The sequence below is a fragment of the Malassezia restricta genome, chromosome III (assembly GCF_003290485.1).
Source record: "Malassezia restricta chromosome III, complete sequence".
Taxonomy (NCBI): Eukaryota; Fungi; Basidiomycota; class Malasseziomycetes; order Malasseziales; family Malasseziaceae; genus Malassezia; species Malassezia restricta.
In genome coordinates this window covers 1117857-1144835 of record NC_040195.1, presented here as the reverse complement: position 1 = coordinate 1144835, position 26979 = coordinate 1117857, and the positions used below count along the sequence as shown (strand labels likewise).

General features: G+C 63.9%; 16 protein-coding genes across 16 annotated transcripts; 9 read left to right on the top strand and 7 right to left on the bottom strand.

The window, feature by feature from the left end:
• Positions 1-69: 69 nt before the first annotated feature.
• MRET_2325 (DNA replication licensing factor MCM2) lies at positions 70-2811 on the top strand (the record flags this gene model as incomplete). Its single annotated transcript, XM_027628952.1, has 1 exon — positions 70-2811. One exon carries the CDS (start codon positions 70-72, stop codon positions 2809-2811), a length of 2742 nt encoding a protein of 913 aa, XP_027484506.1.
• Positions 2812-2823: 12 nt separating this feature from the next.
• On the bottom strand, positions 2824-3744 carry MRET_2324 (serine/threonine-protein phosphatase 2A catalytic subunit; the record flags this gene model as incomplete). The annotated part of the gene is made up of 1 exon (XM_027628951.1): positions 2824-3744. The coding sequence occupies one exon, from the start codon at positions 3742-3744 to the stop codon at positions 2824-2826; it is 921 nt and encodes a 306-aa protein (XP_027484058.1).
• Positions 3745-3910: 166 nt separating this feature from the next.
• MRET_2323 (NADH dehydrogenase (ubiquinone) 1 beta subcomplex subunit 8) lies at positions 3911-4420 on the top strand (the record flags this gene model as incomplete). The annotated part of the gene is made up of 1 exon (XM_027628950.1): positions 3911-4420. One exon carries the CDS (start codon positions 3911-3913, stop codon positions 4418-4420), a length of 510 nt encoding a protein of 169 aa, XP_027484060.1.
• Positions 4421-4423: 3 nt separating this feature from the next.
• On the bottom strand, positions 4424-7102 carry MRET_2322 (DNA excision repair protein ERCC-5; the record flags this gene model as incomplete). The annotated part of the gene is made up of 1 exon (XM_027628949.1): positions 4424-7102. The coding sequence occupies one exon, from the start codon at positions 7100-7102 to the stop codon at positions 4424-4426; it is 2679 nt and encodes an 892-aa protein (XP_027484059.1).
• An 80-nt stretch (positions 7103-7182) lies between these two features.
• Positions 7183-10011, top strand: MRET_2321 (sorting nexin; the record flags this gene model as incomplete). The annotated part of the gene is made up of 1 exon (XM_027628948.1): positions 7183-10011. One exon carries the CDS (start codon positions 7183-7185, stop codon positions 10009-10011), a length of 2829 nt encoding a protein of 942 aa, XP_027484062.1.
• Positions 10012-10037: 26 nt separating this feature from the next.
• On the top strand, positions 10038-10532 carry MRET_2320 (DUF2340 domain protein; the record flags this gene model as incomplete). Its single annotated transcript, XM_027628947.1, has 1 exon — positions 10038-10532. The coding sequence occupies one exon, from the start codon at positions 10038-10040 to the stop codon at positions 10530-10532; it is 495 nt and encodes a 164-aa protein (XP_027484061.1).
• On the bottom strand, positions 10529-12139 carry MRET_2319 (serine/threonine-protein kinase Chk1; the record flags this gene model as incomplete). Its single annotated transcript, XM_027628946.1, has 1 exon — positions 10529-12139. One exon carries the CDS (start codon positions 12137-12139, stop codon positions 10529-10531), a length of 1611 nt encoding a protein of 536 aa, XP_027484781.1.
• Positions 12140-12252: 113 nt separating this feature from the next.
• On the top strand, positions 12253-13005 carry MRET_2318 (CTD nuclear envelope phosphatase 1; the record flags this gene model as incomplete). Its single annotated transcript, XM_027628945.1, has 1 exon — positions 12253-13005. One exon carries the CDS (start codon positions 12253-12255, stop codon positions 13003-13005), a length of 753 nt encoding a protein of 250 aa, XP_027484785.1.
• A 14-nt stretch (positions 13006-13019) lies between these two features.
• On the bottom strand, positions 13020-14480 carry MRET_2317 (ribosomal protein L23; the record flags this gene model as incomplete). The annotated part of the gene is made up of 1 exon (XM_027628944.1): positions 13020-14480. One exon carries the CDS (start codon positions 14478-14480, stop codon positions 13020-13022), a length of 1461 nt encoding a protein of 486 aa, XP_027484723.1.
• Positions 14481-14607: 127 nt separating this feature from the next.
• MRET_2316 (uncharacterized protein) lies at positions 14608-15819 on the top strand (the record flags this gene model as incomplete). Its single annotated transcript, XM_027628943.1, has 1 exon — positions 14608-15819. One exon carries the CDS (start codon positions 14608-14610, stop codon positions 15817-15819), a length of 1212 nt encoding a protein of 403 aa, XP_027484542.1.
• Positions 15820-15827: 8 nt separating this feature from the next.
• MRET_2315 (large subunit ribosomal protein L33) lies at positions 15828-16048 on the bottom strand (the record flags this gene model as incomplete). Its single annotated transcript, XM_027628942.1, has 3 exons — positions 15828-15871; positions 15896-16002; positions 16026-16048. The coding sequence occupies 3 exons, from the start codon at positions 16046-16048 to the stop codon at positions 15828-15830; spliced, it is 174 nt and encodes a 57-aa protein (XP_027484150.1).
• Positions 16049-16148: 100 nt separating this feature from the next.
• On the top strand, positions 16149-19751 carry MRET_2314 (nucleoporin POM152; the record flags this gene model as incomplete). The annotated part of the gene is made up of 1 exon (XM_027628941.1): positions 16149-19751. One exon carries the CDS (start codon positions 16149-16151, stop codon positions 19749-19751), a length of 3603 nt encoding a protein of 1200 aa, XP_027484151.1.
• A 24-nt stretch (positions 19752-19775) lies between these two features.
• Positions 19776-21149, bottom strand: MRET_2313 (fungal Zn(2)-Cys(6) binuclear cluster domain protein; the record flags this gene model as incomplete). The annotated part of the gene is made up of 1 exon (XM_027628940.1): positions 19776-21149. The coding sequence occupies one exon, from the start codon at positions 21147-21149 to the stop codon at positions 19776-19778; it is 1374 nt and encodes a 457-aa protein (XP_027484148.1).
• A 539-nt stretch (positions 21150-21688) lies between these two features.
• On the top strand, positions 21689-22726 carry MRET_2312 (uncharacterized protein; the record flags this gene model as incomplete). The annotated part of the gene is made up of 1 exon (XM_027628939.1): positions 21689-22726. The coding sequence occupies one exon, from the start codon at positions 21689-21691 to the stop codon at positions 22724-22726; it is 1038 nt and encodes a 345-aa protein (XP_027484149.1).
• Positions 22723-23256, top strand: MRET_2311 (gluconokinase; the record flags this gene model as incomplete). The annotated part of the gene is made up of 1 exon (XM_027628938.1): positions 22723-23256. The coding sequence occupies one exon, from the start codon at positions 22723-22725 to the stop codon at positions 23254-23256; it is 534 nt and encodes a 177-aa protein (XP_027484455.1).
• On the bottom strand, positions 23253-26942 carry MRET_2310 (CCR4-NOT transcriptional complex subunit CAF120; the record flags this gene model as incomplete). Its single annotated transcript, XM_027628937.1, has 1 exon — positions 23253-26942. One exon carries the CDS (start codon positions 26940-26942, stop codon positions 23253-23255), a length of 3690 nt encoding a protein of 1229 aa, XP_027484456.1.
• Between the last annotated feature and the right edge of the window lie 37 nt (positions 26943-26979).

Here is a 26979-nt window from a genome sequence, read left to right as displayed (position 1 = left end):
CCAAGGCACGAATGCTTAGTCATCACCCCTCAAGGCGCCGCGGTCCGACGCGTGTGGGCTGACGACGACATGTCGTCAGAGGGAGACTCGTCGTACCGCAAGCGCCGGCGCTCGACGTCGCGAGGTCCTCTGGACCCCTCTTCTCCGTGGCACGAATCTGGTGCGAGTGAATCGGGTCATGAGCACTCGTCGGTCGTGCCGACGTCGTCGCCGCCTGGCGCCCTCTCCGACCTGACGGACGAGGCGCCGAGTGGGCTGGACGACGACGACGAGTTGGACGAGGCAGAGGGCGAAGACTTGTTCGACGATACTATGATGGCAGACTACCGTGCGAATCCTGAGCTGGATACGTACGAGCAAGTGGGCATGGACGATGAAGGCGAGTTTGAGAATATGGATACCACCACGCGCCAGTTGGCCGAGATGCGTATGGCGCGGCGTGATCGTGCTGAGGGTGTGGGGCGCATGAGTCGTCGGGCGCCCTCTTTCTTGCAGAGCGATGAAGAGAGCGATGATGGCGTGCTTCGACAGCGGCGTCGGAGACGGCACTATGACGAGGCACCGGACATGGACGACGAGGCCATGGCCGATGAGCTGCCTCTGGAGCAGCTGAGTGATATCAAGGCGGACAGTATCGCGAGTTGGGTCGCTACAGAGAATGTGCGGCGCACGATTGTGCGCGAGTTCCGCCACTTTCTCGTGACGTACGTCGACGAACAGGGTGTGAGTGTGTACGGCCAGCGGATCAAGACCCTGGGTGAGATGAATCTCGAGTCGCTCGAGATTTCGTTCCTGCACCTGGTGGATGCGAAAGCCATTCTCGCCTTCTTTCTGGCGAATTCGCCCGCCAGCCTCCTCCCGATCTTTGACGAGGTCGCCTTTGATGTCATTTTGCTCTACTACCCCTCGTACGATCGCATTCATCCCGAGATCCATGTGCGCATTGCAGATTTGCCCACGTCGTCTACGCTGCGAGACCTGCGCCAGAGCCACCTCAACTCGCTCGTGCGCGTGAGTGGTGTGGTGACGCGGCGCAGCGGCGTCTTCCCTCAGCTCAAGTATGTCAAGTTTGACTGCCTGAGCTGCGGCGAGGTACTGGGCCCCTTTTGGCAGGACTCGCACCAGGAAGTGAAAATCAGCTACTGCTCCAACTGCTCGCGTCGCGGTCCGTTCCGTGTCAACAACGAGCAGACCGTCTACCGCAACTACCAGAAAATGACGCTGCAGGAGTCGCCCGGCAGCGTGCCCCCCGGCCGCCTGCCGCGCCACCGCGAGGTGATTCTGTTGTGGGACTTGGTCGACAGTGTCAAGCCCGGCGAGGAAGTCGAGGTCACGGGCATTTACCGCAACAACTTCGACGCCGCGCTCAACACACGCCATGGTTTCCCCGTCTTTGCGACGGTGCTCGAGGCGAATCACATTGCGAAGCGCGACGATGCGTATGCGGCTTTCCGTTTGACGGAAGATGACGAGCAGGAGATTCGTGCGCTGGCGCGCGATGATCGGATCGGCAAGCGCATCATCAAGAGCATGGCGCCGAGTATCTATGGCCACCAAAGCATCAAGACGGCCATAGCCCTGAGCCTGTTTGGTGGCGTATCGAAGGATGTGGGTGGCAAGCACCGCATTCGCGGTGATATCAATGTGCTGCTGCTCGGTGATCCCGGCACGGCCAAGTCGCAGTTCCTCAAGTACGTCGAAAAGACGGCGAATCGCGCCGTGTTTGCCACGGGCCAAGGCGCGTCGGCCGTGGGCTTGACGGCGGGTGTGCGCCGCGATCCTGTGACGCGCGAGTGGACGCTCGAAGGCGGTGCCCTCGTGCTGGCCGACAAGGGCGTGTGCCTCATTGATGAATTCGACAAGATGAACGACGCAGACCGCACCTCGATCCACGAGGCGATGGAGCAGCAGAGCATTTCGATCTCGAAAGCGGGTATTGTCGCTACGCTGCAGGCACGCTGCGCGATTGTCGCCGCCGCCAACCCGATTCGTGGGCGGTACAATCCGACGGTGCCGTTCAGCCAAAATGTGGAGTTGACGGAGCCGATCCTGAGTCGATTCGATGTGCTGTGTGTCGTCAAAGATCTGGTCGATCCCGTGCAGGATGAAATGCTGGCGCGCTTCGTGGTAAGCTCTCATTTGCGTGCGCATCCGCTCTTTGACGAGGCGGTCGATGAGACGCGCGCGGCCACGTCGCTGGATGCCGATATCATCCCGCAAGACATGCTGCGCAAGTACATTACGTATGCCCGCGACCATGTGCGGCCGCGTCTCGATGCGCTCGACCAGGAGCGCCTTGCGCGGCTGTATGCAGACCTGCGCCGCGAGAGTCTGCACACGGGCTCGTATCCGATCACCGTGCGTCACCTCGAGAGCATGATCCGCATGGCCGAGGCGAGTGCCAAGATGCACCTGCGCGACTATGTGCGGGCCGACGACATTGATGTCGCGATTCGCACGACGGTCGAGAGCTTCGTGAGCGCACAAAAGATCAGCATCAAGCGAACGCTCGAGCGCGGCTTCCGCAAGTATCTGTACCAGGCGCGTGACCACGACGAGCTGCTGGCCTTTTTGCTGGGCGGCATGGTCAAAGACAAGATGCGCTTCACGCATTACCGCCACCGCGATGACGAGGCGCCGATGGTCGTGTCGGTGCCGCTCACAGAGCTGGAGGAACGCGCCAAGAGTGTCGAGCTGTACGACGTGCGGCCCTTCCTCCTCAGCCGCGTGTTCCGTGCGAATGGATACCAGTGGAACGAGACCCGCGGCACCATCACCAAGCAGTTTGGCACTCATACTATCGTTACATAGACTACACACAGATTACAAGAAGTAGTCGGGGACGCGGCGCGAGACGAGCGGCTCACCCGTACGCGGCGCGGGATCGAATTGCAGAAAGGTGTACTTGAGGTTTTCGTCGATCTCCATGATCGCAGCTTGGTTGCCACAGCGGTAGCAGTAGTTGGGCGCGGAGAACACGGTGACGACATTGCGCTCCTGCGACCAGTTGAAGCCGTCCATCACGAGCTGGTGCGCACGCGCAACGAGCGTGAGGCCGTTGTTGTGGTTGAAGGCCTCGCTAATGTCCTGCCCGAACGTGTAGCCCGCGCCACGGGGCGAGATGCCCCAGCCGCAGCGGTCGTCGGGGTCCGACCAGAGCAGATCGCACATCGGTCCCTCGTGCGGCACTTCCTGCACGCGGTCGATCTGGCGGATCTGGTCGAGCGTATCGATCGAAGGCGACAGGCCGCCGTGCAGGCAAAAGATTTGGTCGTTGATCAGCGCCGTCAGGGGGAGGTAGTCAAACAGATCGGTAAAGTACTTCCACACGTTCGCATTGCCGTACTTCCGCAGGCACTCGTCGTAGAAGCCGTACACCTGCGTGATCTGGCGCGATTCGTGGTTGCCACGGAGGATGGTGACACGGTCAGGGTGACGAACCTTGAGGGCCACGAGCAGCGTCACCGTCTCGACCGAGTAGTAGCCGCGATCTACATAGTCGCCCATGAACAGGTAGTTGGTATCCGGGGAGTTGCCTCCAATACGGAAGAGCTCAGACAAATCATGGAACTGGCCGTGGATATCGCCACACACGGTGACGGGACACTGCACGGGCTGCACATTCGACTCCTCCAGCAGGACATCGCGCGCCTTTTCGCACAGGCGCTTGATATCATTTTCGCTCAGCTGCTTACACTCACTGAGGTAGCTGATCCACTGATCCTGCTCCTGGATATCCACCATCGTTGTGCCCCAGGACGGCCCGCCACCCTGAAGGTCGACGCGCTGGACGCTTTTCGCTTCTTTGACCTGTCACGTGATGTTCGCGTGCGTCGGCCGTGGACCGCTCGCTGCCGCCGCCCAGCGCAGGCTGCGACGTCGGCGGCGTTTGTCATCCGACGTTTTCCACATGCTGCAGCGTGGTGTATTCCAGCGTATGGCGCGCGCGATCCCGTCGCGCTGCATGAGCACGACGGCCGTGCGTGCACACGAGCTGCCACCGACACAGGCGCCCAAGGACCTGCCGCGCGGCACGGTCGTGCCGGGCGACAAGGTCGACCCGCAGCTGGGCGACTACCCCGCCATGCCCTTCCAGAACCAGCAGTTCCGCCCATACAGCCGCCACTGGTGGGACACGCAGGACCGCCGCCAGTACGGCGAGACGCTTCACGAGCAGGACGACGTGCTGAACATGTGGTCGCCTGATGCATACAAGACACCCGGCCCCTTGGCCCTGCGCCACTTTCTGATGGCCGTCACAGCCGTCGGCGCCTTTTCGCTGCTTGTGTACAAGAACTCATTCCAGCCACCTATGGTGCGCAAGACGTTCCCCCGCGACGGCCTCGCTGACGAGCTGGGCGGTGCACAGGCCGCCGCTCGGACCGAGCAGGACCTCGAGGAGCGCGAAGACGAGGAATAGATGCTAGGTAGAAGGTCTAGGCCGCTTGGATGCTCGAAACTGCTCGACGGCATGCTGCAGACGCGTCGACGTGAAGGACGTCGCCTTGTGCGGCACGCGTCCGCCGACAAATCCTGCCTGGTCCAGCGTCGCCTGCACACGTTGCAGTCGGGCTGTTTTGCGCTGCTGCTCCAGGACAGGCAGGACGTACTGATCCGTCTTGGACGCCGGCCAGTGCAGGTACTCGTGCAGGAAGGCGCGGATCGCATCGAGATCTGCGTGGCCCCACACAAACGGCTCGTCACTGTCATCGACGTGCGGCGCCACATACGCCTCACGCTCATACACATCGGGCCAGTCGGATGACAAGTGCACCTTGTCACGAAGAGCGCGCTGGATGCGAGCGCGGACTTTGGACCGCGGCATCGTGTCGTGGCCCATCTGCACCTCGCGCCACCAGTCGCGGAACGACTCAAGAGCATGGTCGCCCGGATACAGCGACAGGATTTCCATCGCTAGAACGGGGCCCACGCCCGTCAAGCCCTCGGTGTAGTCGCTGCCCAGCAAAAATGCCAGCTGAATGAGCCGCGTGCGTGACAAGCCCAGCTCGCGCTCCATGTCCGACATCCAGTAACACTCGACAGATTGACGATGATTAAACATGTGTCGGTACACCGGCGAGCCACCAAACAGGAACACATCGCTGTCGTCGGTGATGATGCCATCCACAAGGTGCTGTATCGAAAGTTGTGCACACTGCGCTTCCGCTTCCATCGGCGCCGTGATATAGGGTAGGCCAAATAGGCGCAGCATGGCTTGAATCTCTAGAGTCATCTGGTGCGTGGTTTCCTGCTCGGGCTGCTTCAGTCGCGCCCGTTCACGACGTAGCGCATCCACATCCGCCTCAACCTGGCGGCGCATGTCTGGCAGACTCTGCCCACTGGTGGCGCTGGCAAAATCGGCAAACTCGGTCTGGTCCGCCTCGAGCTCAGGCTCTTCTTCCACCGTGTCCGAGAGCGGAAAGCCATCGAGACCCAGCGGGGGTGGGGATGGTGACGGCATGAACAGGGGCGGCTCAGGAGGGGGGGATGGCTCAGTGGGTATCTGTTTTGCATGGGTCTCTGTAGGCAGGGCCATCAAGTCGCGTTCGTTCGGTGGAGACTCAGGCGACAGGGGAACAGGCTGAGCGGACGTGGCGCGTGGCTCGATGCGAGGCTCTTCGACGAGCACAGTAGCATCGCCTAGTGCCGAGTGTGCAGTCTTCCGGGGCATCACATGCGGCTCGATCGAGTCACGCGCCGTACTACGTCCTTCCGTGCGAGGCTCTGAGACATGCTCAAAAGAGGCAGGAGACGCCCCAGGAGACGCTGCCTCGAGGGGCGCTTCATGCGGCTGAGTAGGAGTCGGTGACTTGCCGCGGCCTGCGTTCGCTGGCGCTTGCTCCAGGTGCGCTGATTCGGCCTCCCACGATGACGGGGATACGGCGCCTCGAATGGGACTAGAAGGCCTGGTGTCGGGTGAGACATGCGACTCGCATGGCGAGAGCTCTGGCGAGGCCCCAAGGAACTCGAACGCAGGGGACGAAGGGTGGGCGGTAGGCGCCTCTGGAGGAAGTTCGCCTACTCGAGTGAGCTCCGAATGGGATCGAAGCGCTGGCTCGTCGAGCTCGCGAAGCTCCTCGTGAGGCGGCGGGCTCATAGCCTCGACCTTCGGCGGCATCGTGGGAATGTCCACGTCGTCCATCTCCTCCTCCTCGTCCTCTTCCTCGATCACAGGCTTGATGTCTTCGATCACAATAGGCTTATCTCGTGACGTTCCAGCGTCTCGCGCACCCAGCGCAAAGCCGCCGTCCCCGGCATCGATGTGGGTCAAGACATACTCGCGATTCCGGAGTCCCTCAACACGCATGGGGATATTCGCATGGCCCAGTTCGTCCGTGACGGTCAGTACCTTTTGCGTGAGATCGTTGCGTGTTTTCAGCGCAGCGACCTGGGCCTTGGAAAAGTCGATCGCCGTAGGGGCCGCATGCAACATGTCTTGCAGACGCTTGTACGACGTGGTTCTCGATTGCATGCGCAGGTCGCCCACCAATTCGTACTGCAGCTCAGGAGGCAAATTCGTAAACAGATCAGAGTGTATATCGAGGTCTTCCGGCGCCATGGAATGTACCAACGCACGCAGCTCTGCCTCGGTGGCGAGGCGAATGTCTTTTCGGTCCGACGCACGCAGTGCATTCGGTGGCATGGCTGGCAGCTGGTACGGATCCTTGGGCACAACATACTTGACAGGTGCCGCATTCACTTCGTCATGAAAAACAGTCCCTGGCTCAAGAGCTTCCGGCCGCGAAAGAGCAGCCTGCCGCATCTGTGCAGCCAGCAGCTTTTCCGCCGTTCTCACATACGATTCAGCCGCCGTCGCGCGCCGCTGCTTGCGCTGTATCAGTGTTCGTCGTTTCTGCTCAGGCGCACCGCCATCAAAAACAAACACAGGCTTGATGCCGTAGTAGAGCAACTTGAGAATGCGCCACAGGAATCCAAGGAGATGCGCGTGCGCCATCGTCCGCCCATCCCGATCACGCATCGCCATCTGGAAATGATACAGCCAGATAGACGAATCGATCGCTAGTCGCTTGCCCTGCAACGACTCGAGTGTCACGGGCCGACCGACCGGCTGCAGCAGTTGCCACAGACCATGGACCCCCATAGACCACCGTGGCCGGTGGAGGTGTGACACCAAAGCGCACGACGCGCTGGCTGTGGTTGCTCCTGTCGACGACGCTTCTTATGGTGCAGCCTACGTCCCCGCCTGCACCCGCTGCATCAGTGCCGTCGCCGCCCATATCGCCCACCATGGCCGTGTCGATGGCGATCGGAGCGCTATCGCTCGTGGTCATGGGCATGGGATTCCTCCCGATGGTCTGTGTGGCCCTCTTGTCTGTCGCGCTCACATGTCACCCTACCGTGCGTGAATACATCGAGCTCGCCCTGCCGGGTGAGCGCACTGCCCATATCGATGCAAAGCGCGAGCACAACGTCATCGAGGTGCTTCGATCGCGTGTGCAGGACATGCTGCCTCACACACGTCGCCATGACGCGGCCTCCACCAGTCCGGGGCGCTGTACGTTGGCGTCGTTGCCACCCGCCTGCCAGTCGGAGGCACAGCACATTTTGCGTTTGGTCCGCCGCGACTGCATTCAGTATTGGTTTGACCCCATCTCGTTTGGCCTGCCGACGTTTCCTGATGAGGCCATCGCGGCGGCCGAGCATGTGCTCGCCCAAATAGCCCTCCGGCTCGAGCAGTACAGTCGGACGACGGTTGCGACAGAACTCTCGCTCACGGCGCTCTCTGTCATCGTGACGGCGATGCAGAATAAGCGGTCAGAAGACGCCCCGTCACCTGGTCTGTGGGACAATGCATCCGCTCGGATCGAGAGCTTACAGACGTCCATGAGCACGCTTCTCAGGCAGACATTGCCGGAGGAAGATCGCCACTCACCCATGGTGGTGGCGCTGCTATCCGAACTTGCGTCCAAGCAGCTGTGGACGCTATTGCAGACCTACAGCGACCCCGATGTCTTGAACGGCTATATTTTGCAGTACGGCCGACTGCCAGAGCAGCGACTGACGTACGAGCCACGTACCAAGGCACCCAAAACACCTGCACAGCCCACGGCCAGCCACGACGTCCAGGAAGCGCTGAGGGATCTCGACGCACCGAGCGGCATCAAGTCGCCCTCGTCGTCTCTTCCGGACCACCTCGAAGAGATGTTGAGTGAGCTGCGAGAATCGAGCCTGTCCCAGGACGAGCCATCCGAGGAGACGGAGCAAATGCTGCCAGTATCCGATACGGCAGAGCCGGCCGTCCCGATGAACATCCCACCTGACGTGAAGGAGCCGCCGCTGCCGCGCTCCCTCGAAACTAGTCGCCTCCCCAAAGAGACCTACAAAGTTCGCTACCCAAAAAAAGTAGGGGACGTGCTGAACAAGAAAGACAGCAATACGTACGACGATTGGTACTCATTCCTGTCCCGGCTAGATCCGACGCTCGAGCCTCCTGAAGGGGCCGTGCTCATCCAGCTGCACTCGAATCTCGAGGCCCTCGATGAATCTGTGAGCCACGAGGCAAGCTCGTCGGACCTGTATGCCAGTGATGTGCGAACGGTCGTTCAAGCCTCCCTCGCCATCTTGCCCGAGACCTCAGGCACCAAGGGCGTACGCACCGCCATGGCCGCGCTCCTCAAGGCCGACGACATCCAGCCCAACATGGTCAAGCCTCTGCGTAAAGCATTGCTCAAGCGGTTGCAGACACTGTATGATATGTTTGTCGCAGAAGCTCGCGGCAAAACGGTGGTGCATACCAGTCCATCGCGATCTATCTCAGTGGTGGATGTGAGTACGCAGACCAAGCCGGATCGTCCCGTGGATCCTCGCTCCATGCAAGTGCTCGTCACGGTCGAAGCAGGCGAGAAGGAAGACGCGGCAGATGGGTATGCGGTCCTACGTTCATGGCCCCAGTTTGAGGCACTGCAGGCCGACCTGGTGCGAATGTACGAGCGACGGCCCCTTGGGTCGAACATGTCGCGTCCGCCAGCGTTGCCGCTCATAAGGGGCCTTACCAGCGCGGCAGCATGCCAGGCGATCCAAACGTACTTGGAGCAACTGCTCTCGCCATCGAGCGACGGCATGGCTTGGTACACATCCACGCAGCCGGTGCATTCATTCCTCGATAAGACGCGTGCATCGACGACGGACGAAGAGACGCGCATGCGCACGAATGCTTTCATGTCGGGACTTGGCGGCGTAGGCCGTACCTTCGCCACGGGTTTCGCAGGCGCCGCTGGGTCTGCGCGAAAAGGCATGGGACAACGGAGACCAGCGCCATCGCGAGCCGGACGCGTGTTTGGACTGCGCCCGGACATGACAGACGCGGTCCCTATACCCCCATCGCTGCCTCCGCGCCATACGTCCGTGTCTCCGCAAGACAAGGCGTCGTCCGACGCGCCTCAGGCTGCCGAGACAGCTGCCGAGCCGCCCGAGGCTGTCGAAGCCTCCCAAGACGGCGCGCGTCCTTCCGCAGCCCACACCGAGTCTCGCGACGTGGACGACGCTCCGTCGATGCAAGACGTCAACGCTCTCCTGACAGCCGTATTTGCCGTCACGCGTGAGGCACTGAATATGCACGAGGCATGGACACTGCGCCGCGGCATGTTGCGTGTGATTGAGCAGTTCATTCGTTCGACATACCTCCATACAGTGTCGGACGTTCTTGCGTACTTTTCCAGCAAGCTCGCGACGACCGAGCAAGCCTCGTGGCTCCGCCAGCTTCGCGAGACATGCTGGCCGCATGACACGTGGAATACAGCGTCGACACCCGCACGGACGCCTGAGGAGATGCAAAAGCGCGCAGACGAGGCACGTGCCATCGTGCTGAGCTACACGCCGCCCCAGGCGGCGTACGCCCTCGGCATTGGCGGTAAGCAGGCCGTGATGGACGCCTTGGGCACCGTGCACCAAGTCGTGACCGATCCCATGGTGTCTCTCGACCTCCACTTGGCCCTGTTGCTGCGCGTGATGGATTTGGCCGTCGGCACCGCATCGGGGTCATCGGGCTAGCTGAGGCGTTAGATTGTGCCACGATCATGGACCCCGTAGCGCCACGCAGCGAGGGCTTTGAGCACCATCCGTATGCGCCGCAGACGGACTTTCTCGACACGACGGTGACGAATCAGGCCCGGCCACTGACGCAGGCGGTCATTACGGTGCGCGTCATCAAGAACTTTGAGTACCGCGCGATGAAGGCCCTTGTGCTGAAAGACGTGGATCTCACGACGCTGACGACGCCACAGCTCATTGCGCAATGCAAAGAGGCCGTGCGTACACAGCCAGGCTTTAAAGCGTATCGCAACGTGGTTGATCAGCTGGATACCATCAAACTATACACGCAGGCCCACGGCGCCAAGACGACGAATCTGATCATCAACCTCGATCATCCGGAGTGGATTTTCGACAGCGCAAGTGATGCGCCTCTCGCGTCGCTGGGTGTGCAAAACGAGACAGAGCTGAGTCTGTTTCACCGCGCGGCGTACGATGCCTTCCTTGCGCACCCACAGACGCGGTGGGACGACACGGCCTAGGCGATGTGCGGCCGAACCTGTGGATGTTTGCACAGCTCGCGGAACAGGCGGCGCCATTCAAGTGGGTTTCCCTTGCTGCGGCGCACGAGCACAAAGCATCCAGGCTGGCCTGCGTGTACGCCGACGTCGGGCGGCAACTCTGCTACGCGCTCAATGCGCACCTCGCCTTTGAGGGCACACTTGCGGCGGTCGACGACGCTCAGTCGGATGCGGGCGCCGCGCGCGCCTTGCAGTGATGCAGGAGATACGTTCTCGTCATGGGATTCGAGCCAGTCGCTCGTGGTATCGTCCGCCATAGCTTCCACACTGAACTGTGCCTTTTGTGCCTCGAGCGCCGCCGATAGGGCCGCCGATATGGCCGGCGGATCAGCGGTGCTGTAGAATCGCGTGAGCTGAAGAACCATGCCCATCGGAGCGGCCGAGGACTGCGTAAAGTAGCCAAGGGCCTGGGTAAATTCGTCCGCGGCTTGCGTCCGGGGCATCTGCGTCGTCATGGCGGTCGACATGCGACCTGGCTGAGCCGTCGAGGAAGGAATGTCGTGCGCACTGAGAGCCAGGGGATGTCGAGGCAAAGCCTCAGGTTGCGAAAGAGAGGGATGCGCGGGCAGCGTGGCTCGCTGGCCGTCGGTGTGCAAGTGCATGTCGCCCGACACGATCAGGCCGTGCAAGAGGCGCTCGGCGAGACTGACGGGATCACTGCACTTGCCAGCCTCAAGGAGCGGGTTCGATCGTGTGAACCAACGGTGCCGCTGGATCTGAGCGAGCGATGCGCGACGCGATGGGTCAGGATGCATCATGCGGCGCAGCAGTGATAAAGCATCCATGCTTATGCGTGTCCATGGGTCCATGCGCAAAAGCTCGCCGCTCAAGTACGCATGGTACTCAGGACTGCGCTGTGTCGGTTCGTCCCACGGCGTGTTGCCTACGAGCAGAGCAAACAAGACAACGCCACTGCTCCATACGTCCACGGGCTCGCCCTGGTAGGGGCGCCCATTCATCTCGGGCGCAATGTATGGCAGGCTGCCGCACGTTCCGTGCAGCGTCCGCTCGCGGCCCTTGTACTTGTACACACTGCACAGGCCAAAGTCGGCGATCTTGAGGTTGCCCTGAGCATCGAGCAGCATGTTTTCCGGCTTGATGTCGCGGTGCGTCACGCCCTGGCCATGGATATACGTGAGTCCGGACATGAGCTGCGTGAAGTAAAAGTGCGCCAGGTCTTCATCCACGCCCACGTCCGGTGCAATCTTGTCAAACAGGTCGCCACCCGCACATAGCTCCAGCAGAATGTACAGGCCACGCACGTAGTTGTCCGGCGCACTCGCCGCGTACTCGACGGAGCCGAGAAAGGCCAGCACGTTATCATGCTTCAAGATGCTGTGGATCTGCACCTCCTTCTGGAGTGCACGTCGATCGATGGGCTGTCGCTGCGTGGTCGATACGTACGACACCACTTTGACAGCCGCCTGGGGATGCGCCTCGGACTCGGGGTTCACAGCCCGAAACACACGCGAAAAACCACCGCCACCTAGTAGCTGCACGATCTTGTACCCCAGCACCGTCGGGTACTCTTGCCCAATGGACGACGTGGGCCGCGTCGCAGGCGGCATCCCAGCGTCGAGGTAGCAGGCAGCGGTGGAGTGGCGTAGCTTATTTCCCCAGCGACGCCGCTCCACGACCCACCTTGGCTACACGCGTCTGGGACGGCGGCTGCGTGGTGCGTATGGCGGCGAGTACAAGTGCGCTTCCGACGGTTGAGACGCTCGTGCGGCAGCGCAAGATACGCGACAGCCACAAGACTGGCTCTGATGAGAAAGCGACTGTGCCGCGCAAGGTACCGGCGGTGATACAGCACACGCCGAAGGTGCTGGTGCTGGACCTGGATGAGACGCTGATTCACTCGCGACTTGGCTCGGGCTCGCTTTGGAATCGGTGGCAGACGTCAGACCATGTGGGTACGTGGCTCTTGGACGGCTGGATGAACATGCTGGGCCTGGGATCTGGGATTCCATCGCACGCGCGACTGCAGATCCGCGGCATTGAGGTGCACATGGACGGGCGGCGCGTCTGCTATCAAGTGTACAAGCGGCCATGGGTCGACTACTTTCTGCGCAAGGTAGCGTCGTGGTACCATGTGGTGATATTCACGGCGTCGATCAAGGAATATGCCGACCCTGTGATCAACTGGCTTGATGGGGGGCAGGGCCTGATCAGTGGGCGGCTGTTCCGTGACTCGTGTACGCTGCGCAACGGCTCGTACCTAAAGAACCTTGAGATTGTGGAAGAGGACCTCAGTCGTGTGTGCCTCATTGATAATTCGCCGATCAGCTACCTGCTGCAGGAGGCGAATGGGATACCCGTGGAAGGCTGGACGCACGACCCGAACGACGAGGCCCTGCTCGACTTGCTCCCCGTGCTGGACGGACTGCGCTATGCAAGTGATGTGCGCCACATCCTAGGCCTACGCGGCTTTTAGTGTAGATTAGATGACTATGACGAGCGCTTTTCGTCCAGGAACGCCCGGACACGCGCCTCGCGCTGCGCACGGCGCTCGGAGATCGCCGACAGAATGTTGCTGTGACGCGCCGTCGGCACCGACCGCTTGCGCACGAGCAGCTGCGCCGAGGGCTGTCCGTCGGCTGACTCGGCCGGCGCCCCCGCATTGTGGCCCTCCCAGTGGTTATCGAGGGCCCGCGAGAGATCCGTGACGCTCTTGTGACTGCGCCAGCGGCGGCCCTTGGTCATCTTGAGCAGCAAACGCCGCTCTTCGTACATCATCTCCTGGCTAAAGAGATGCGTCCGCAAGAAGGCTTGGCTCACACTGGGGAAGACAAACGGCTCCAGCAGACCTACCTCCACTTTTTTAAACGTCCGGCCTTGGCCCACGACACGGCGGCGCTTGGCGGCACTGAACACAATCGGGGAGCGGTACACCATCGAGCGCGCCCAGGTCGTGCGCAAGCCGTACACAGCCAGCAGGTACGAGCGCAGCTCGTGCTTGTGCATGTGGAGCGGCACGCGGAACGTGGCCTTCCACACGTCGTATGCTTGGCCCCGGGGCGTGTGGTTCCGGACGAGCCGGATCAGAATGTTCGGAAGATACTGCAGCGAGCCAGCGCGCTGCGGCACGGCGTACCATCTCGGCGCGGGCGCACCGTGGAGCCGTGTCGTAGGTGCATCATCGACGTATATCATAGAGCGGTCACGCTGCTGCCAGGCCGTTTGCCATTCAGTACGGCGCTCTTCGGGCGAGAGACGCTGCCATGCATCCCACGCGCGCTGCTCCTCGATAGCCTGCAGCTCGCGGCGCACGTCCGTCTTGCCGATGGACGCGGTGAGGCGCTTCACCAGATCCTTCGGCGCATCGTCGCCAGGAAAGCCGGAAGAAAAGCCTGAGCGCCAGCCGAGTCGGCGAGCACATTCATATGTCACGCGCGTCAGTGCCGCGGCGCGCTGCTCTTCCGACATGCGGAGCCACACGCGTTGGAGCACCACATCAGCTTTTTCGTCGAAATCCATCGCGGTCCATGTCTCGAGCGTCAAGAGGGGATGCTCACCACGCTCGATCTGTATGTGCATCGTATCCATCTCCCTACGCAGGAATGCCTGGACATCGCCGCCGACCAGCTCCGCCGACGGGAGCCAGCGCCGTGAGCGGGCCATGCGATACTGCCGCGCCTGGGCATAAGCCGACGCAAACCATGCAGGCGCATCGGAAGTATCCGCCTGGTCCACATACCGCTGCAGCTCATGGCGCTCACTCGGCTCGAGCCACAGCCAGCGCAGCATTTGCCGTGCGCGCGCCGGCATCGGAGGCGCAGGTGCCTGCACAGGTGCTGCCGCTGCCGTCGTCACCGTGGGCGTCGGTGCACTTACTACCGTGCGGGCATGTAGAGGGATGCGGGCGGACCGTCGCGAGAGGAGGCCTCGCCGAGCCAACACCGACGACATGGTGGCGATACACAGGCGAGTCGGAGGAGGAGGAGGAGCGCCCTTTGCCGCCTCCTTCTTCTTCTCACGTGACTCGCAGGACCAGACGCACCGCAACACCCTTCGTCCCCCGTCAGCCTCCACCTGCATGAATCCATGGGCGAGTCCGTGGGAGGCGGACGCGGACGATGCGGCGCCTGTGCCGCTGCCGCGCTCCGACTCACCACCGTTGGAGGTGGGTGCGCTGCCGAGCCTTGATGTGGATCCATGGAGTGGGCAGCCGATCGTGCCCGCTCCGCCTACGTCGGATGATGCGAATCTCGCGTCACTGACCTCGGCATCGATGATGATCGACGAGAATGTATGGAATGAGTCGACAGAGACGGGTGCTCGGGAAGATGCGAAAGAGGCAGTAACTGAGCGCGTCGATGAGGCCTCAGAAGATGTGGCAGAGGAGCCCCCTTCAGCACCCACGCCGACCCGTGCCGAAGAGCCTTCAGAGGATGTGGCGGAGGAGTCCCCTTCAGCACCCACGCCGACCCGTGCCAAAGAGCCTTCCAAACATGTTTCCGAGTCTGTCGATGAGCGGCCGTCTGAGCGGGAAGCAGCTCAGGAACACACGAATACCCCGAGCGAACCGGCGCCCAGCAGCGTGCGCTCAGCGTTCTCGCGACTTGGCACACGCGTAGCAGAATGGCGCCAAGCGCGAGCGGCAGCCCAGGAGGAAGCTAGGAAGCAGGCAGAGGCCGAGCAGTCCAAAGGATGGCGACGTGTCGCGCCTGCCTCTACGAGTACCAGCAGCAAACTAGGCAGCTGGCTCAAGCGCGCACCGCCGCCTCCGAAGGACACTTCGCTCAAGCCGCCGAGTAGCAGCACTACGCTGAATGCGGATGATCTGGCATGGCTCGATGCCGCTACGTCGAAGAAGGAGGCGGCGGCTTCCCCGGCCTCCGACACGGCGCCTGCTGCCCACCAAGACACGGGAGGGCGCCTAGTACCCGGACTCGGGCCGATGACTTTATCTGCTCGCGCGTACAATCCTTTGGACCATGATGACGAACACGAAGATGATGACGAGTTTGGCGAGATCCAGACGTATACCGATGGCCCGGCACCCCTGTACGACGCCCCTATCTCTACTCGACCTGCCCCGTACGTCGATCGCGGAGAAGGCGAGCAGTTCGGTGCGAGCGCACCGCACACGGAGCCGGCGTATCGAGACACGCCCGAGAATACGCCGCTGGTGCCGTGGCCGCCGTCACCGCCGTCGCACCCGCCGGCAGCGCGTGAGCCTAGATCCTCGCCCCCTCGGAAAGGAGGCCTCTCGAGAGCCGATCTCGACTTTTTTGAGAATCTGTAGGTATAGATCTATTTTTTGCCCTTGACCTCTTTGAACAGGACGTGGCGTTTGACTGCGTCAGTGGGGAGCGACGTACCGATCGGGTCGTACTTCATCATGCTCAGACGCTCCATCACACGCAGACGGCGCGTCGTGTACATGTAGCCGGTGCCGGCCGTCGACATGAGCCGGGCGATGACGACGCTGCGTAAGTCGAAGAGACGTACCGAGCCTTGCTCTTGACAGCCATGACGACGTGGAGCGAAGAAAAGGGCGCCGGACGGACGGTGGATGTGGTATCACGTGATGGTATCGTTGCCGCGGACGCGGTGCCTGCTTGCCGCTTTCGCATGGCCGCCACGACGAGGGAGCGTGGCGAGCCGCGCATACCCCTCGCTGTTGTCGATGCGCCGACGCAGCGCTTTTATGCAGCGGCCGTGTTTGTGGGAGTGCAAGCGTGGAAGTGGACGCGTATTGTGGCGCTGCACTGGCTCCACAAGGCACCGGTCCGCGGCCTAGGGCGCAGCATCGAGCCGACGACGCTCTTTTCCGCGCTGCTCCTGGACTTTGCGCTGTGCTATGGCATATATTGGCTCGCGATTCCTCCGCGTGCGCCTGCAGTGGGCGCTGGCGTCGCGGCGCCCCCGCCGCCCCGACGCAGGGGGCGGAGATGGTACGTCGTGGTGTTCCTCCTCCTGGCGGTGCTGGATGTGCTGTCGATCTTGCAGCGCGAGGCGCTCGTGAGGATCGCGACACTGACGCCTGGCCCAGCGGTATGGAGTGTCGGTGAGCGCCGCGTGCGTCTCGACCATGTCGTGGAGCCACGCGCCCACATTGCCGGCCAGCATACGGTGCACATCGTGCCGTACGGCACGGCCCGCATCGACACGTCCGTCTCTGGTACGTGCATGTGCCTGGATGAGCGTGTGCGCCAAGTGCACATTCCGATCGTGCTGAATCAGACGTCGCCTCCTGTCTCGCTCACGTACTCGATCACGGATCCGGCGACCGGCCACGTTACGCGGCATACGATCAAGCACCCGAAAACGAGTGTCTATACAAAGCTGGCGGATGCCGAGCCGGATGTGCCGCATGGCGCCAAGACGCTGTCGTTGGCGGAGCGCAGGCGCGCGCGCCGCGCGGCCCGCGGCGCAGCTGACGTGCGCGACCCGGTCACGGTCCACTACCTGCGCTTAGAGCAGACGGGCCTTGTGCGCCTAGAGTCGGTGCTGGATCGGCAGTCGCAGGCGGCGCACATTGTGTCGGAGGCCATCACGCTCGTCGAGTGTCCGCGTGCGTCGTTTGTCTCGGCCGCGTCTGACTACTGTGTGGGCGACGAGGCGCAGTGGCAGGTCATGCTGCACGGCACGCCGCCTCTGACGCTGACGTATGCGCATGCGCGTGGCGAGCGGTCGCTGGTGCATCACACGCCGGGCGCGCCGGCGACGATTGCGCTCGATGTGCCGGCGGCCGGCGCGCATGCGCTGCAGCTGCGCCATGTCCGCGATGTGTGCGGCAATGTGGCGTATCTGAACGAGACATCCACAGCGTATGTGCATGCGCAGGCGCAGGTGCATTGGGATGCCAAGCAGTGTGTGCCGGGTCGCCCGCTGAAGCTGCTGCGGACGAGTGATGGCCTCTCGCTGCGTGTGGCCGTGGAGATGGACGAGAGCTGGGACGATAAGTGGGACGTCGAGTACGTCCACCGACGGGACGACCGGGAGACTGTGCATACGATGCGGCCGCTCTCGCGGGGCACGCATGCGATTCATGTGCGTGAGACGGGTGTGTATACGCTGCAGAGCGCTGCGTCCCCGCACTGCGTGGGCCGCGTCAGCGCGCCGTGGACGTGCGAGGTCGTGGACGTGCCGCCGCCGCGGGCCTCGATCCACTTTGAGAGCATCGACGATGCGTGTGCCGGCACGGTGGGTGTCAAGGCGCTCTCGGATCTCGAGGGCGAGCCGCCTTTCCGGCTCGTGTACGAGACGCAGCGCGATGGCGCGCCGACGCGGCACGAGCGCATCGTGCGCGACCAGACGCGCGACGAGCTCGAGTTCTGGCCGAGCACCGAGGGCCGTGTGACGTACCGCTTTCTCGAGCTGCACGACGCGAATTACGCTCACGTGCCTCTGGATGGGCCTTCGTTCACGCACGTGGCACATCCCCTGGCGACCGCGTCGTTTGTCGGCGCGGAGCGCGACCACGATGCGGTGGTGAGCAGCTGTGGCGAGCCGAGTGTGCAGGCGGACGTCGCGTTCACGGGCCATGGTCCGTACACGCTCGAGTATGCGATCCGCGGCGCCGGAGCCAAGGAGCCTGTGCTGCATACGCTGTCGCACATCACCGAGTCCCGCGCTACGCTCGCTATCACGCTGCCGCCCGGCCACGATGCGGGCCGCGCGACCGTCTCGCTGCTGAGCCTGCGCGATGGCCGTGGATGTGTGCGCCGCCTGGCGACGCGCGACCTGCGCATCGACGTGCGCCCACCGACGGCGGCCGTGAGCTTCGCGGCCCCATGGAACGTGACGCTGCAGGAGCACGAGCCGGCGGTGCTGCCGCTGCGTCTGCGTGGTGCGCCGCCGTGGACCGTGGCGTACACGCGCGATGGCGTGGTGAACGGCACCGTGACGCTGCACGATGCGAACGAGGCGCTGACGGTGCATGAGCCCGGCACGTACACACTGACGGGCGTGCGCGACGCGCATTGCAGTGGACAAGTGGTGCAGGACGACACGGCGCAGGTCGTGATGCGCCCGCGCCCGCAGGCGCGCTTCGTCGGCGAGGCGCCCACGGGCATCGTCGCCTTGCCGCCCGTGTGTGTGCACACACCGCTGGAGGCGACGATCGCGCTGCAGGGCCATCCGCCCGTGCACGTCAAGGTGCAGCGCACGCTGCTCACCGACCAGGGCGATACCCGCGTGTATGCACAGACGCTCGCCAGCTCCGAGGCCCATGTGTCTCTCCCGCTCGGCACGCGTGTGCCCGGCACGTACATGTACCATATCATGGGCACGAGCGATGCCTACTACGCCGATGCCCGGCCCGACACAAAGGCGCTCGAGTACCGCGTGTGGCCGCAGCCCCAGGCGGCATGGGCGCCCGCGACGCCCGCACGACGCTCGGCCTGCCTCGGCGATACGTGGGCGCAGGCCCCGACGCTGCAGCTGCGCGGCACGCCGCCGTTCCGTGTGGACATCGAGGCGCGGCCCGTGCACACCGAGGGCCATGCAGACGCGATGCGCTTCACGCACACGGTGCACGGCACGCAATGGGCCGTCGCGCTGCCGGCGCCGTTCCAGGTGCCAGGCACGTGGGAAGTGCGCGTCCTGCGCGTCGAAGACGCGCACTGCCGCCAGGACGGGACGCAGCCGCCGCCCGTGGTCGTGGACGTCGTGGAAAGCGCGGGCGTCGTAGCGCCCACGACGCGGGAACACTACTGCGTCGGCGAGCGCATGGACTTTGTGCTGCAGGGCACGCCGCCATGGACCGTCACGTACACGTTCGATGGTGCGACGTCGCGCGTGACGTCGCGCCGTGCCGAGTTCTGGCGCATGGCAGACCGCCCCGGCGTGCTGCGCGTGTTGGGAGCCGCTCACCGCACGAACGCGTGTCGCCAGACCCATGCACCGCTCGAGCGCATCGTGCATGCGCTGCCGAGTGCGCACATATCGGCCGGGCAGCACCACATCGAGTCGCTGCACGAAGGCGCACAGACGGAGATCGTGTTCCAGCTGCGCGGCGAGCCGCCGTTTTCGTTCACATACCAGCGCACCGAGCCGGCCGACACGCACGCGCGGCCGCGCGTGCTCGAAACACACACGGTCGAGGCGTGGCATGCGAACGAGTACCGCGTGCCGACGTCGCAGGAAGGTACGTGGTCCGTCGTGTGGATGCAGGACCAGTGGTGCCAGGTATCGCTCGGCCAGGTCAGCGGACCTGCACAGTGGCCATAACACATAGGCGTCCAACTACGTAAATTATCTGATGGGTGTGGGGTGCGTCCAGGACGAGAGGATCGGCAGGCTGCTGGGCTCCAGGTCGGCGCCAAACCCAGCGTGGCCAGAGATCGGCAGCGACGAGCTGTACAGGCTGCTGACGTCGCTGCCGACGCCGTCGACGACAGGGACACAGCCCGCAGCGCCGCCCGTGGCGCCATCCTCAAAGCCGAGCTCCATCGGATCCATAGACGGCGGCGCCAGCTGCGGCGAGAGCGGGGAGAAGCCCGTCGCCAGGCGCGGGCCGTCACTGCGAGAACCGAGATGGCCCTCGCTCTCGAGGGAGTGGGGGGTAGGTGCCATGGTGCTGCTCGGAGGGAGCGGCTGGTCACTAAAGAGCTTGAGCGGTGTATCGAGCGACGTCGTCAGCTCGAGCGGATCCACATGCGTCGCTTCCGACGATATCGAGTCACCCGACTTGGACGTGCCCGTCTCGCTGCCAAAGTACGGCTCGGTGGGCGAGAGCGTCGGGCTCATGTCAGAAAGCGCCGAGGGCGGCGCACTGAGCTCCAGCAGACTCGGGTCTGCCGTCGAGCGCAGCGAAACGAGCGAGTCGGGCTCCGTCGTCGACGTCGCCGACGGCGCAGCCAGACTCGACGTGGCCTCCAGCCCAGGCACCGACGCCTCGATCGCATCGACATAGGGCGGCACCGTGACCCACGGCATCAGGTCCTTCGTCGACGGCGTCTTCGGCTCGCCGCCCGGCGTCACATGCGTCGACGACCATGCCACCGACATGGCATCGCTCGGCGACTGGATGAGCGCGGGCGCAATTTCCGTCGGCGGGACATGAGGGGGGATAGACACAGGGAACGACGGCGGGAGCGCCGCCGGCGACACGGGATCTGCCTTGGGCGCATGGTGCTTCTCATCGGCGGCGGCTCGTCGCTGCTTGGTCTGCGTAGCCGGCGGCGCCTGTCCCTGCGACGCCGAGGCTGCGAGCCGCGCGGCTTTGCGCTCGCGACTTAGGCGCTTGCGCTCACGAGACAATAGATTATCTTGTTCTGACACACGCTCGTATTCGCACTTGCGCTGCAGTCGCGTACATGTATAGCAGGAGGGCTGGGCGCCGTCGCACCGGATCTTGCGGTGACGGCAGTGGACACAGGCCATGGCAACGCGGCAGCGGAATTTGTTGTTGCCCTGGCCGCTGCTGCTGTGGCTGCTGTGCGAGAGGGGCTTGTTGCCATGAGAGGTATCGAGGCGTGGCACGACCTGCTCCGCCTTGACATCACGCTGCGATAAACTCGCCGCGCTCGAGGCATGAGAGGGTGGTGACAAGGACGGAGAAGATACAGGTGGCTGATTAGGCAGAGTGGTATGTGGTTGCGTAGTATGAGTGGAAGACAACTCCATGAGTGCGGATGATGGATGGTATCTGAGATCGAATGGTATCTAGAAAGCAGGACTAAGCACGTCCCTTTTCAAAACAAGGCAAACGATGGCGCGATGGTGGCTGGATACACGGACGATGTCGTTCGGTAGCTACCCTCACACGAGCAAAGACTGGACTCGAAGCTGGGGTCGAAGCAATCAGCCGAGCTCCTGCGCCCAGGTGCGAAGCAAGGCGAGCTTACGATGAGACGTGGCTGATGGCAGCCAAGCGTGCCCAACGTATTGGGACAGACTTGGCTTTAACGCACAGAGCACGTGTACAGAACCTTGAGGGGGACATGCGTCATCTTATGTCATCCTATGGGCGTACATGATTGGACCGATGCACATTTGGCCGCCGCGGCTCATGTCGGCGGCCAATCCCAGCGACGTGCGTCCGGCATGATAGGGGCGCAGGGCCCCCTTGAAAAAAAAAAATAGGCTTTCTTGCTGCGTCACTGCGCCAGGGCATCAAGACAGCAGGATCGTCTCGACGCTGGCGTGATTGATTCCCGCGTGCCATGCTGCGCATAGCGCTTATCTCGACGCAGTTGCATGCGCTGGTCGGTGATGATATCCACGAACATGGTGCCCATACCGCCTTGATCCTCTGCGATCGATCGGGTGAGCTGTACGGGTATGCATGCAAAGCCGGTGAGGGAACCGAGCCATGGCCCCATGCGGGACTGATGGCGCCACCTGCGCATGCGCCGCCTTCTGCAGAAGAACGTGCCAGAATGCTCGCAGCGATTGCCATAACGGCCTGGCGAAAGAACGCTAAGCAGGTCAGGCGCGCCACGACGATGCCGGTGCCCGAGTGGCCGGTGCCGGCGTCCGCCTCTGCCGCGATCACAGCGTCCGTGCGGAACTCACGCACGCAGCGGCGCCTGTCCACGTCGCGTCCACGCGACGCCAGCAGTCACAGCAGCCACTCCGCGCGCGAGCGGCGCCCGAGTTCCGAGCGACCGGGTCTGCCGCGTGCCTCCATGCGCCGCGCTCTTCGTGACATGGAGGGCGCCGTGTCCGAGGACCAGAGTGTCTCGGGCGCAGAGACCGAGTCCGAGAGTTGTGATACCAATACGCCCATGTTTGTCGAGTGCGAGCATGGGCGTCTTTTGATCGTGCGGATCCACGCTCATGCCATCACGGAGCAGCACGAGCGATGCCGGCAGACGAGGCTGTCTCGGCGTCCGCTACGTTCTCGGATGAGATCGCGGCATCCCTCGTTTGCGAACAGCACGAGCTCGGGGCCGGGCGTCGGTGATGTGTCGGCTACGCACCATGCCGTGGCGAATCTGCGTGCGCAGACGTTTGCAGAAGAGAGCCTGGACATGGGCTTTTCGACCGAAGACGAGACGGATGTCGATTCGGCGTCGGGCCCGGATGGACTGAAGGGCGACTTGTTGGCCCAGTCGCTCCTGCTGGTGCTGCATGCTCCCAGCACGGGGGCGTCCTCGGCGACGTGGGATACGCTCGTGCGTCAGGCCGTGGTGTTTGCGGACGCGAATGCCCATGCCCCATCGCGCCCCTTTGCTCGGACCCCTGCCGAGTCGGCATGATACCTTTCTCGTATGTGTATAGAAAAAATGCGCCGATTTTCTCCACCATGCGCACCTGCATCGTGGTCATGGGCGTGGCCGGCGCGGGCAAAACGACGGTCGGCGAGGCGCTGGCGCGCGCGTACGGAGCGCCGTTTTGTGATGCCGATGATCTTCATACGCCTGCAGCTGTGGCCAAGATGGCGCGGGGCGAGGCATTGACGGACGAGGATCGGTGGCCGTGGATCGTGCGTGTACGTGAAGCGGCGGAGCGCGCTGCGAATCCGCGGTGCGTCGTCGCATGCTCGTGCCTTCGGCGTGCGTACCGTGACGTGCTTCGCGCGACAGAGATGCGCGTGGTGTTTGTGTACTTGCCGGTCGATCCTGCTGTCGTAATGGACCGACTCCAGCGCCGCCGCGGTCATTTCATGAAGGCCGACATGCTCGCGTCGCAGCTCGCTACGCTGGAGCCGCCCGATGCTGACGAGGCCATCACTGTGTCGCAGGCGCGTGTGGACGATATCGTCGCTGAGCTACGGGACAAGATCTAGGCTCGGTGCGTCCGTGCCATGGGCGGCGGTGGAGATTTGGACTTGGGCGCGTCCCATGCCGTCGACGACCTCTGACTAGGCGCGCTGCTATCGCGCGCAGCCGAGCCGTGGCTCGCGGACGAAGACGACGTCGGCATCATGGGCATGCTGCCATCCATCATCGGCATCGGCATCATCGGCATCATCGGCATGCTCGGCATACCTGGCGAGGAAGCGGGCGTCGGCATGGCGGACGAAGGCGCGTATTGCATGTACGCCTGGTAGTACGCCTGCTGCGCGGCTTGCATCGCCTGCTGCTGAGCGATCATGTTCTCGCGCGACATGTACGGCATCATGCCCATCATCATCATCTGCTGCTGCTGCCAGTAGTACATGTGCATCATCATTTGCTGCTGCGGCCACAAGGGCGTCGGTGGGCTCGACACGGGAGGCGCAGCTGCCGACGCGGGGCGCGCCGGGCGCGGCTGTTCGCCTGGCGCGGTGGACGTGTGGCGCGAGTGGATCGCGCCCATGAGCCCGGCCTGCGGCGGCGGCGGCTTGGAGGGCACCTGGACGAGCGCCTGTCCGGCCTCGCGTGCCTCCTGTTGACGTGCGTTCCGTGCGAGCCGCTCCTGCGATGCGGTGGCGAGGAGGCCCTGCGTGGGGTGCGCGCGCGATGCGCGGGGATCGTCGAGCTTCACAAACGTCGTGCGCGGCGGCGCGGATGCCTTGGTGCGGGCGGTCGGCAGCGGCTGAGAAGGCGCCATGCTCGGTGCCGCGGGCAGGGGAGCCGGGTCGGGGGCCGGGTCATGCGCCGACGCGGGCGTGGACGGCGAGATCCAAAACTCGCTGGGGTCCGGCGCTGGCGCGTCCGCTGGTGCCTCCGGCACGTCATGCTCGACGTCGTGATCGACCCACTCGTGCGAGGCCTGAGACACGGCGCCGGGCATGCGGCCTGGACGGACGGACGCGTGCTTGGCATGCGCGCTCGATGCCTGCGGTGGCTGCTGTCGGCGGCCAAACGACGAGGGGTACGCGCCCGTGTCGTCGATCGGCATGACGCGCCGCCGCGGTGCATCCGGCGGGCTGCGCTGCTCGTCCGGCACGCCGTACGCGTCGTCGTCGTTGCTCGGCATGGGCGCACGCCTCGGCGGCTGCGAGGTCGTTACGACGGAGCTCGTGACGGGGGGCAGCGCCTGGCGCTCCTCGATGTAGTCTTGCACGACAGGCGCCTCCGTCTCGTGCTCCATGTCGCTATGCACACTTGCGCCGACGGAGGGCGCGAGGAACGACAGCGTCGATGGCAGCGCCGGTGAGGCACTCGAGGCACTGGCGCCTGGCGCATCGGTCGGGGCACTGTGCGTGCCGGCGTAGGCGCTCGCCTGGGTCTGCGTACTGACGGGCGGCGCACTGGCCTGCGATGCTTCGGCGATCGGCGAGAGGGGCGTCTGTTCCGCCTGCTCGGGGATCGGCCACGGATAAATCAGATCGTGCCGCGGGTTGATCGGCTGCGTGTCCGGCTCGGTCGTGAGCGCCTGGAGTGTGCGGTCCAATTCGTCCATCTCCGACGATACCGGCGGCAACGTCGGCAGGGCCTCGTACAGGGAAGTCGATGGGCCGGACGCCGCCGCATGGTCGTACTCGCGGTAGGCCTGGTCGAACGTGGGATGAGGCGCGGGTGGTGCCTGCACCGCCGGCTCCATCGATGAGCGGCGCGCCTGGAAGGCAGCGGCCTTGAGTTTTTTGGGCGCCGTCAGATCTGCCTCCGCTGAGGGCGCGGCGCCAGCTTCCGCAGCGTCTCGATCTGCCCGGGATGCGGGCGCGGCTTGGTAGGAAGAGACACTGGACGATAGCACACCGTACGAAGAGGCGCCCGTGGGCGAGGTGCCGGCCGCGAGGGCGGCCGAAGGCAGCGCCTCCCCTGAACCGGGCCTGGCGTCAGCGGCGGGCGCAGCGTCTGTCGGCATCTCGCTCGAGAGCGGTGCGCGCGGCGTCGGGAGGGCGTCAGCGGGCGTCGTCGGGGCCGGCGCGGGCTGCGACGCACTCTGCGACAGGATCGCCGGCAGCGGCGGCGCGATCGCCGTCTGCTCGCCACGCATACGTGCGGCCATAATGTCATGCAGCATCTGGCGCGTCGCCATGTGGTCTTCGACCGAGATGTCCAGGCACTCGGCCAGCGCGCGATCAAGGAACAGGTGGTCCTTGAACGGCCCGATCGGGTACGCAAAGAACGGCGAGTGGGCGCTGCGTGGGTCCCACGCAAACTGATCCGGACGACCATACAGCCCAAAGGCATCCATCATCGCAATAATCCACTTCATCATCTCAGCATTCGCACCGCGCGCCTGGCCCGCGGGAATGTCAGGCATAAACATGACCCAGCCCGATGTGCGTGGGTGCAGCGTCGCCGACGTCGTGGACGCGTGCGGCAGCGATCCCTCGGCCTTGAACAGCACGCTGTCCTCTACGAGCTGCGCACGCGACGGGTACACGGCATATACGTGCCGCACATGCCACAGACTCGCGAAGGGCTGCTTGCTGCGCCGCGAGTCGTAGAAGTGCGCCACAGCCGGCGACGGAATCACGCCAGGGGGCGGCGGCGGCGGGTGCGTCGACTCGGCCACGACACTCGTGCGATCACCGCCGAGGCGGAGTATGCGGCGGAGGCCGGTGGCCTGCTCGCCATCCGACCAGTGCGACTGGACGACCATCCAGCAGCGGCGCCACTCTGTCGAGCCCATGAACCGTGCGCGCACAAAGCCCTCGTGCCGGCCCTTGACGAGCGGTGAGCGCACGGCAAGCTCCGAGACGTCGGCGACGTCAGCCCCCTTGACCGCACTGAGGCGCGCGCGGATGAGCGCGCCCGTGTAAATCTCGTCGAGACGCATGCGCTCCCACGACGCGAGTCGGATGGCGTTGATCCACGCCTGCAGGTACTGCAGGCCGATGCGGCGCCATTCAACGACAGCGGCATGCTCGGGATGCTGCGCATTCTTGGGTGAGAGGCGCTGCTCGACCTTCGCTGGGTCACACGGCGGCGGGATATGGAAGCAGAACAGGACGCGATTCTGGCCCGCCGAGTTCAGAGCAAAGACATGGTATAGGGTGCGGCGGGTGCCGGGGTCGGACAAGGGGGCATCGACGTACATGCCGATATAGTCCACGAGTGCTTCAGTCACGTTGATGTACATGGGCGGCACGTCGCGGCCCTGCTGCGCGGCGTCGGCGAGACGCTGCGCCTCCCAGAGACTCAGGACCGTGCCGCGGAGCTGGACAAAGCACTCGGTCCATGTGTCAAAGCGGTTCGTGCGGTGATCTGGCTGGCCGTCAACACCGAGGGCATGGCGCACCAGCAGGTACCCCTCCATGTAGGCCTTGCGTGCGAGTGCCTCGTGAAGCTCCAACGCACGGCGAAGATCGGCGCTCTTGAAGGTGAACGACGGCCCGTCCACGGAGAAGCTCAGACGCGGTCCCGAGAACATGGCAGACGACACCGACGACCGGTGCGGCCCGTCCTCCAGCGGCTGGTACGCGTTCATGGGCCGTATGGACGCATGCGATTCCGAGCGGTCAAACGACATGCGGTGTGGATCGCCCACACCGGCACCGATGCTTGAGCGCACACTCGCGAACGAGGCACGCAGTCCCGCACTGCCACTCTCCATACTGCTGCGGCCTCCACGATTCGCAGCCGCCGACACGACCATGATGGGGCGATGACAGCGCCAGCGCCAAGCTTCTAGC